Below are 10,455 nucleotides of genomic sequence, written 5' to 3'. Positions count from 1 at the left end.
CTGATTCTGATGTAGATTCTGATTCGTCATCTTCTGTCGCCATCAGCGCACAGTTAGCCTGCTCATCTTCAGAGTCTGAATCATCTTCTGACTCATCCCAGGTTGCCATAAGACCTTTCTTCTTATGAAACTTTTTCTTGGGATTTTCCTTCTGAAGTTTTGGACATTCATTCTTGAAGTGTCCAGGCTCATTGCATTCATAGCACATGACCTTCTTCTTGTCAAATCTTCTGTCATCAGAAGATTCTCCACGTTCAAATTTCTTTGAACTTCTGACGCCTCTGAACTTCCTTTGCTTGTTCTTCCAGAGTTGATTCAGCCTTCTGGAGATCAAGGACAGTTCATCTTCTTCTTCAGATTCTGATTCTTCAGGATCTTCTTCTCTAGCCTGAAAAGCGTTAGTGCATTTCTTGATATTGGATTTTAATGCAATAGACTTACCTTTCTTTTGAGGCTCATTTGCGTCCAGCTCTATTTCATGACTCCTCAAGGCACTTATAAGCTCTTCCAGAGAAACTTCATTCAGATTCTTTGCAATCTTGAATGCAGACACCATAGGACCCCATCTTCTGGGTAAGCTTCTGATGATCTTCTTTACGTGATCGGCCTTGGTGTATCCCTTGTCAAGAACTCTCAATCCAGCAGTAAGAGTTTGAAATCTTGAAAACATCTTTTCAATGTCTTCATCATCCTCCATCTTGAAGGCTTCATACTTCTGGATTAAAGCGAGAGCTTTAGTCTCCTTGACTTGAGCATTTCCTTCATGAGTCATTTTCAAAGACTCATATATGTCATAGGCCGTTTCCCTGTTAGATATCTTCTCATACTCAGCATGAGAGATAGCATTCAGCAAAACAGTTCTGCATTTATGATGATTCCTGAAAAGCTTCTTCTGATCATCGTTCATTTCTTGCCTTGTCAGCTTTACGCCACTGGCATTTACTGGTTGTTTGTAACCATCCATCAGAAGATCCCATAGATCACCATCTAGACCAAGAAAGTAACTTTCCAGTTTATCTTTCCAGTATTCAAAGTTTTCACCATCAAATACCGGCGGTCTAGTATAACCATTGTTACCGTTGTGTTGCTCAGCAGAGCTAGATGTAGATGTAGACTTTGCAGTTTCATCAGCCATCTTTTACTGAAGCGTTTTTCTCTTCCTGAATCTTTTCTAAACACGGTTAAGTGCTTGCACCTTAGAACCGGCGCTCTGATGCCAATTGAAGGATAGAAAAACACTTAGAAAGGGGGGGTTTGAATAAGTGTAGCTTTAAAAACTTGACAGATAAAAATAAATTGCACAGTTATTTTTATCCTGGTTCGTTGTTAACTAAACAACTCCAGTCCACCCCCGCAGAGATGATTTACCTCAACTGAGGATTTAATCCACTAATCGCACGGATTACAATGGTTCTCCACTTAGTCAGCAACTAAGTCTTCCAGAGTCTTCTGATCACACACTGATCACTCCAGGAACAACTGCTTAGATACCCTCTAAGACTTTCTAGAGTATTCTGATCCACACGATCACTCTAGTTACAACCTGCTTAGATAACCTCTAAGACTTCCTAGAGTATTCTGATCCACACGATCACTCTAGTTCCTTACAACTTAATGTAATCAATTCTAAGAGTATTACAATTGCTTCTTAAAAGCTATAATCACAAACTGTGATATTTCTCTTAACGTTTAAGCTTAATCTCACTAATATATTACAACAGCAATGTAGTGAGCTTTGATGAAGATGAAGATTCTGAGCTTTGAGTAGAACAGAGTTTCAGCAAGTTAATATGAGTTGTTTTTGTTCAGAATAGTTAACCTTGCTTCTCATCAGAACTTCATATTTATAGGCGTTGGAGAAGATGACCGTTGAGTGCATTTAATGCTTTGCGTGTTCCGTACAGCATCGCATTTAATGTTATACGCTTTTGTCAACTACCTCGAGCCTTGTTCACGCTGTGTCTACTGACGTTGCCTTTAGTAGCTTTTAACGTTCCTTTTGTCAGTCAGCGTAGCTTTCCACTTGTACTTCCTTCTGATCTGATGTTTGTGAATACAACATTTGAATATCATCAGAGTCAAACAGCTTGGTGCAAAGCATCTTCTGATCTTCTGACCTTGAAGTGCTTCTGAGCGTGATACCATCAGAACTTCAGTGCTTCTGATCTCATGTTCTTCTGATGCTTCCATAGACCCATGTTCTGATTCTGCTTCGACCATCTTCTGATGTCTTGCCAGACCATGTTCTGATGTTGCATGCTGAACCCTTTGAGACAAAGCTTCTGAGCGCTGAATTATGCATACTCTTTATATATTTCCTGAAAAGGAAATTGCATTGGATTAGAGTACCATATTATCTTAAGCAAAATTCATATTATTGTTATCACCAAAACTAAGATAATTGATCAGAACAAATCTTGTTCTAACAGAGAGATCGTCGCCGAGATGATATAGTAGTTCTCTCTACTTTGGGTTAGAAATGACTTAGGGTGTGAACGATGGTTGATGATATTTATGAGTATTGTAGGTTGAGTATAACTGATCGATAAATTTAAGTTTGTGAGAAGTAGATTATATGCAATGCTTGATAAGTCTCTTCTTTCTGAAAAATGAATTCTTTTTGTGTTAATATTTACTTTTCCGTTTTTATGCTTTAGCAATTCAATCCAAACTCATAACTTTGGAAACTGTTGAACGGCAGTTCAATGCACTAGTCCCTGTGGAGATGATAAATTCCCGGATAAATATTTCCAAATCTTTTGTTGCTTGCCGCTTTACCGCTCCAACACTTCCCGGCACAACTCTCGTATCTCTTTTCTTTACCTCTTCACGGCAAACTCATCATATTGCTCCCCAAATGTTATGTTTCCGGTTCTCTAAAAACCTAGGTGTATACCTCACTTCTCCATTATTCCAATTTGGGCCAATACCAATTACCCGTACAACATAACACTCAACCCATTTCATTGTTTAATGAACTCTCTTATTTACTTAGTATCTCATATTTTTTCGGTCTGATCTTAATTACTCGGAAAATTCCCAAAACTTCAAATGTTATTCCAATAATATTTATAATACCGAAAATATTAAAATTCTCGATTAAATATTGATACGCTATCTCGAACTAATACCGACTAAATCGTCCCAAAACGCAAAAAATTCAATAAATGTCTCAAATGATTAAATTAAGCAAATAATTGTTTTTCCGCGTAACAGAACATCGTGAGAATGCAACCTGAATTTTGTCTTCTCATGCATAAGCTTTATAATTGAACCATAAGTAATCTAAACCTATACAATTTCCATATGAAACCAAACCAGTAACAAAATCAGCACTCAATTCAATTGCAAGATCTCAAACCCTACCAACGAAATTGAAATTGAAATTGAAATCATAAACAGGTTCATGATATCATCTACAGAAATGATACAATAAAAATATGAAACTGAATATTAACCACTACCAGCGTCTGATAGTTGATCAGTATTGCTGCAACTGCAGTTGAACCTCCTCCGCCCAATTCACATGATTTCTCTAGTTTCCACAAGCTATAAATTAAAATTGAAAGAGAATAAAGGGAGTTGTACATGGCCCTTCCTTCGTCCAACAAATGCCCTCGACTGCAACCCGCAAGAAACTACTTCATTATAACACATATTTGGCTGGCTGCAGATAGAAGTTATATTAGTCTGCAAACAATGAACACACAGTGACACAGACGAAACAATCACATTTCGGCGCATAATGAAGCTGCTCAACAAAAAAATGAAAGAAATAATGTTACCTCAACAAAAGGGAGGAGGAGTGGTTCAGGAAAATAACATGCAAGAACAGCAATAGTTTCTTCTCTATGTGCCAATCTCAGTTTCGGTTCTTCAGGAATTTATGTAGTGTCCTCTTGCCCTGTTTCAAATGTTCCTTTTTGCTGCAAATCCATAAGTTTCATTAGATGGTGTAAACATGCATTAAACACGCCATAAGATATTGCTGAGTCAATAAGAAGCTGCAAAATCACAAACCCTTTTTAATGCCACAAGCAACTCATCACGCACAATATAGTCCAAATCCTTCCTGGCCGTTAAAATTCCAGCTTCATTCCTGTCATTTATTTGTGATGTGTCAGTCTATAATCTGGTGATGGATGCAGAAATTTCAATTGAAGATTATTTATAGTATATTTTGCCGCTCTGCCCCAGTAAAATCTTCCGTTATCTCTACAATTTCGTTAAGCAAAGTATATTTTTCTTCTTCTGAGCGAAACAACTTATTCATAGCATGCACCTAATCTGCATCCAACTGTTATTAACCCTTATAAATTATGCATCCAATGAGTCCATATCACCGCGCTCAGTCGGTAATCCATTACAACAAACCTGCACAGAATCAGGACGTGCTACCTATACAAAACAAGTCACGATTCAGCTTCTCCTCCCATTTATTGACAAAAAAACAATGTGGATTTATGCACATCAACCTCCTTTTAGATTATCCTGTTCACCAAGTGTGTTCGAGTTCATTCTTTTAACAAAAATGTCTTTCACGAATGCGCCTCTACCGACAACTGTTTTGATTCTAACAACTGATTCAGTGTTAATAGCAGTTACGTCTTCAACTATTACACGTTGGATTCCACCTAACATTTCACTCCCTAATGCAACCATAGCACTATAAGGCGATATACATGATAGTCTTCTTATGATAATTTGTTGAGATGGCTTCCAACTTTGATTCCATACTCATCCCATCCATTTTTTATTGCAATGCAGTCATCACCAGAGACAATGTAGTTGTCTTCAATCCTAACATTCGTTGATGAATCTGTTGAAAAGGAAAAGGGTTGGAAATCAAATAGTTCTTGTTAGTAGGTTCAAAAATAACACAGACACATATACATCCACGACTATGTTGATGTTTTAAGAAAATAAAGCTTAGCAGTGTCTATGCCGTCGGTGTTTGGTGAGTCAACAGGTGCAAGGATGGCAAGTCCATTTATAATTATATCACTTTAAAAATAAGGCTTAATCAGAAGAATGAAAAATAATGCACTAAGGATGAGAAATAATTGAAAGTGGTGCATTATCAAACCTGCTATTCTGCTAGGGTAACTCTTGGTGCCTGAAACCGACATTGTTCTGAAATAGTGAACATCGCTTATCGTTGACAAAGATGGATCTCCATATTTGTATTGATATAGTGTCGGGTTTCAGTCCTGTGGCATAGAGAGTACAAATTCAACAGAATTTCAATTCCAAGAGCGTCGAATAAACAATCTTTAATGCAATAAAAAAATTTAAGCATTATACCTGAGACAACTTCTTGAGCTACTTTCGTTGTTGTTTTACCATGACTTCCTTAGTATTAATCTCAGTGTTTTACCATGCTTTCCTTGATCTCATCTTCAAGTGTCTGAACTTTTTCCTCATATGTCTGAACTTGTTCGTCATACGTCGTCACTTTTTCCTTATATGACTTCACTTGATCCTCCAAATTTGATAGATGCGATTACGACTCCACAGAGATTTGACCATAATTCGATTTCTTGTTGTTATCCTATATGAATAAAAGGATCAACAAAGAAAATGTAAAACACCAATAAAAAGCTATAAATGATATCAAGTTATCGAATAAACTAAATTAAGAAATTACTACGAATACAAATGATTTACCAAAAGTGTAAGCATGCTAAGAATAACATTGATTTAATTCGAACACAACATATAAAAAAAATCCAAACTTCAAAATTACAACCATTTTAAAGTATATTTTTCTCAAATAAAAACAACATACTTGATTCGAAGCATCCGAGGAATCTATCAAACCTTCTGTTTTCATAACATCGATATCGCACATCGATAATGTTTTCATCTCCAAATCTGCAGTAAATCAATGATGAAAATTAGTACAATCAAACATAACCTAAAACAACAAACAGTAAATCAGAAGAAATAAAAAAATAGATGAAATTTCCGCCATTTTAAATCATGACGCCCCATATTTGATTCCTCTTTCAGATTTTAAAGATATGAATATGGAAGAGAAAATGAAAGACCAAAATTGGGAAAAGTTGAAGGAAGAGAAAGAAGAACAAATTCTTCGTGAGAGAGAAAGAAAGAGAGAGAATGAGAGAATTGACGAGAGAGAGAGAGAGAGAGAGAGAGAGAGAGAGAGAAGAAAAGTAGAGAAAAGTATTTTAACCGGCAAAACCTGAAAGGTTGTGGGAAGTAAATCAGTAACTGGTGGAAGGGAGAAGGGAGAAGGGACAAAACTGACGTGGGATAGCAAAATCAGAATTTGGAAAATACAAAACTCTCCTCTCTTAAGATGCCACATGTCACATGCAGTCATAGTTGAGAAAAGATATATTTTTCTTATATTATAGATTATCAAAAGGAAAAAACTTTCTGTAGTTAAAAGACATAAAAAAAATCGCCTATGCAGATACACCACCGAAGCCAGTCTCAAAAACACCTACCTGCACCATCACCAGCTTAATAAACACTTTCATACTTCATACTTCATACTTCAAACTTCTAAACTCTTTGAGACTTCATAATAGTTATCAATCGGGTAGGAACAATTATTTAAAAGAAGTAGTTATTAAAAATTGGGAAAATGAATAATACACTAATAGTGTAAATTATTTTTATATTGTCAACCAATGACAACTGTATTCCACCAAATCAGATTGTAAAGTTTAATTTACCTATATGATTTAATACGTTAAAATATTCGGATGGAATGTTTGTGTAATACCCAGTGTCATACCATTAAACTCTTAAAAATATTACAAATGATTGACTGATATGTGCTACGTGCAATCTATTACATTTTATTTATTCATACAGTGATAAAATTTGCAATGAATTGAAGTAACAAATGACTATACATTAAAGCTTTTTTTAAATGAAACTAGCAAGATACCCGTGCGTTCGCACGGGTAAATTTATTTGGTGCTATATAGGTTTTATATAAATATTCATATAAATTTAAAATAAAATATGTATTTTTTGTTTCAACGATAAATGTTAATTAAAATAAAATATATATTTTGTTGATAGTTGTCCATGAAAAAACATAGAAATGTTGATATTTAAAAATAAAAATTTTGTATCTCAAATAAATATAATTGTTAATTAAAATAAAGTAGGTATTTTACAGATAGTAGTCCGTGAAAAAAATACATTTTTTAACATTTTTAAAATAAAATGTATATGTCTGAAATAAACACAATTATTAATTAAAATAAAATAGATATTTTGCTGATAATAATCCGTGAGAGAAATAGAAATTTTAATATTGAAAATAAGAATTATGTGTCTCAAATAAACACAATTGTTAATCAAAATAAAATAGATATTTTTGCTGATAGTGTCCCAAATTCCAGACTGCAACATAATACTACCGCTATATAATAACTCAGTTAACCATTTCACACATTAATAAAAATGAATAAATAAATAAAAAAATTGGCTTTTCATTACCGCTATAGTCCGGTTTGGAGGTCAGTTCTGACATCAAGTGGTTTCAGCGCCAATCAGCACTTGATCGATTAACGATTGGTGTGTGTATATATATATATATATATATATATATATATATATATATATATATATATATATATATATATATATATATATATATATATATATATAGGAGAGTTATATTTACTCCAGGAATAAGTTATTATAACTTACTCCAAATTTAGACCATTGATTCTTTTCAATCTAGTGGTTAAAAATAATAATTAATTAAATTTGGAGAGAAATATATATATATATATATATATATATATATATATATATATATATATATATATATATATATATATATATATATATATATACACACTAAAGTCTTTACTATATTTGAAAAAAAATCAATTTATATTATAAAATTAAAATAAATTACTTTTTTATTTTAATTGAGTATTTAAGTGGAGTCATCCATCGTGAAAAACTGAAAATGATAAGCACCACCAGTGTCTCCCGACTCCACCTATACTAGAAGCAAAATGGCTCTAAATTAAAACAAAAGCCTTCTAAGTTCTAATTACATCAGACATTTCAGCATGGTTCAACACGAGTGTAACCATCCACAAATTCTACCCTGAACCAGAGAATCATACCAACATGACAAATAAAATAGAAACGTAATTTATAAAACTTTTATAGTTTTCATTCCAGTACAACATTGAAGAAACTTTGAATTGAGTCACCTGTCAACTGAAACACAAACTTTTTCTTAAAAGACACTTAAATTGTGGATTAGTCATTCTTAAGTTCATTGAGCTCCTTCACCAGTGCATCTAACTGTTTCTGAGAGCTTCCATTTTTCTTAATAGCTCCCAATGCAGCATCCTTCATCTCTTCAGCTCTTACCCTCTCCTTCAACCTTCCTAAACATCCTTTCATTATCTCTGCTAACTCACTTATTTCTGGAACCTTCTCTTCCCCTTCTGCAACTCTAATCGCCACACCTAACTGATCCACTAACAGCTTCGCATTCGTATACTGATCCGCACCCATCGGCCACGTCAACATCACCGCACCAGATACCAACCCTTCTAACACCGAATTCCAACCACAGTGAGTCAGGAACGATCCCACTGCACGGTGACTCAGTATCACCAACTGCGGCGCCCATCCTTCTATCACCAACCCTCTCCCTCTCACCCGTTCGATGAAACCACTCGGTATTTTACCGCAATTCTGCGCCACGTGTCGTTCATCGGGAGTCCTCACAGATAATATGAAATTGACCCCACTTAACTCCAACGCACTTGTTAAAACCTCCATCTGTGCAGGCGTGAGAATCGTTCGGCTTCCAAAGCAGACGTAAATTACCGAACAGTCATCAAGCTGATCGAGCCACGTGGTGATTACGTCGCATGAAATAGTGCTGGCCCCGCCTCGGTTTTCCGGTTCAGTCGAACCGGGTTCAAGTGGCAACACTGGACCCACGGCCCAAACTCTTTCGCGGCCGAGTTCTTTCTTTATATGGTCAAAGTAAGCTGGTTCCAAATCAATGAAGGAATTGAAAACGACACCCCATGCGTCGAAATTAAACAGAAAGTCGTCTTTTAGTATCTTCCAATCGGTTTCCCCTCTAAGTTTTCTAAACAGTTCAGATATTTGCCTCCAGGGGTAAATCGGGGAATTCGGTAGATTTGAGAAGCAAACGACGGAATCGGGGTCATCCGGGTTGTCGTTTTGGGGTAGGTTGCGCCATAAAGAGAAGGAAAAGGAGAGTGAGAAAGCGCCGGAGGGGGAAAATACTAAACGCGGGATGTGGAGTTCTTGTGCGAGGAGTTGAGCCCAGCCGATGAAGAAGTCAGAGATGATAGCTGAAGGGGGTGAAGGGTGAGTTCGGGCCCAGTCGAGGAGGATGGGATAGTGGGATTTGCGGATGGAAGAGATGATACCGATGAGGCCGTTTTCGAATTGAGGTTGGGGGAGAAGGAGGGTTTGAAGAAGAGGGGAATAGTTTGTGGGGACTAGGTGTTGGGTTGATGGAGTTAATAAAATGGTGACATGTATGTTGCGAGAGACAATATTTTTGGTAAGGTCGATAAGGGGAATCACGTGACCGGAAGTTGGGAAGGGGTAGGCGAGGAGGTGGGTTTGTGGTGGTGTTATGGACATGAGGAAGTTTGTGTTTATGACTATTCTTTGAAATGGGTTAGAATTGAAGGAGTTTTTGATATGTAGCTAAGTTAGCTTTGACTTATAAAGAAAAGTGAGATATGAAGAGACAGTTGGGCATTAAAGGAATTTTGCTCACTCCATCTGTTTTAGTTTTGACTTTGACGTCATGGGTGACGAATTTACAATATAATATTGTCTTAGAAATTTCAACTTAATTCATGCCTGTTTTTGCTCTTGGTTAACTTAATTGGATTTTTGTACTATCCTAACTTGTTTCCAAAGTATCCTAAATTGTTTTGAAACCTATTATAGCTCCTAGCAAACACATACGTTTCCAAACTTGTTTCCACAATGCATGATGCACCCATTTTCCCTGGTACAAAAACAAGAGTTTTACATTAATATTCCAAATTTTACTCATTCATAAATAAATCACCAAGCCAATGAATTTCAAATATTGAATCGAACCGAAAATGTGCAACAAAAAAATAAGAGAAAAGATGTCAAAAATGCTTGTGAACAACTGACTTTTATGTTATGTCTGATTTGCAGAATTGCATTGAACTAATCTTAGGGTAACATTGATTTATAAACAAATTACAAGTGAGTACTTTAATTGAGTGCTTTTAACTAACGAACTCTACTATTCAATAACTGACATTTTATTCATGAATTGGGGAATGTAATTTTCAGGTCTTAATTTACGGTTCATGGTATAAAATTAAGAATTCATTCAATTGTACTGGTATTATACTGCTATATTAATAAAACGTACATGTTCTGTCAAAATCTGAGTTACTATCTCCGGCA

General features: G+C 35.5%; 1 protein-coding gene and 1 long non-coding RNA gene across 4 annotated transcripts; both read right to left on the bottom strand.

Moving 5' to 3' along the window:
- Positions 1-3,799: 3,799 nt before the first annotated feature.
- Positions 3,800-6,131, bottom strand: LOC131617072 (uncharacterized). 3 transcript variants are annotated; one of them, XR_009288415.1, is made up of 4 exons: positions 5,789-6,131; positions 5,305-5,551; positions 4,021-5,210; positions 3,800-3,919 (listed from the first exon to the last, which is right to left on the bottom strand). It is a non-coding gene; the product is annotated as an uncharacterized LOC131617072 (long non-coding RNA). The 3 variants fall into 3 exon arrangements; XR_009288414.1 differs by having other exon boundaries at positions 3,806-4,398; positions 4,476-5,210; XR_009288413.1 differs by having other exon boundaries at positions 3,806-5,210.
- A 1,816-nt stretch (positions 6,132-7,947) lies between these two features.
- Positions 7,948-9,720, bottom strand: LOC131620421 (flavonol 3-O-glucosyltransferase UGT89B1-like). Its single transcript, XM_058891490.1, has one exon. It carries the CDS (start codon positions 9,640-9,642, stop codon positions 8,266-8,268), a length of 1,377 nt encoding a protein of 458 aa, XP_058747473.1. The 5' UTR covers positions 9,643-9,720; the 3' UTR covers positions 7,948-8,265.
- Between the last annotated feature and the right edge of the window lie 735 nt (positions 9,721-10,455).

The sequence above is a fragment of the Vicia villosa genome, linkage group LG7 (assembly GCF_029867415.1).
Source record: "Vicia villosa cultivar HV-30 ecotype Madison, WI linkage group LG7, Vvil1.0, whole genome shotgun sequence".
Taxonomy (NCBI): Eukaryota; Viridiplantae; Streptophyta; class Magnoliopsida; order Fabales; family Fabaceae; genus Vicia; species Vicia villosa.
Note: the sequence above shows the minus strand (reverse complement) of the source record. Positions and strands in the feature narration are given on the sequence as shown.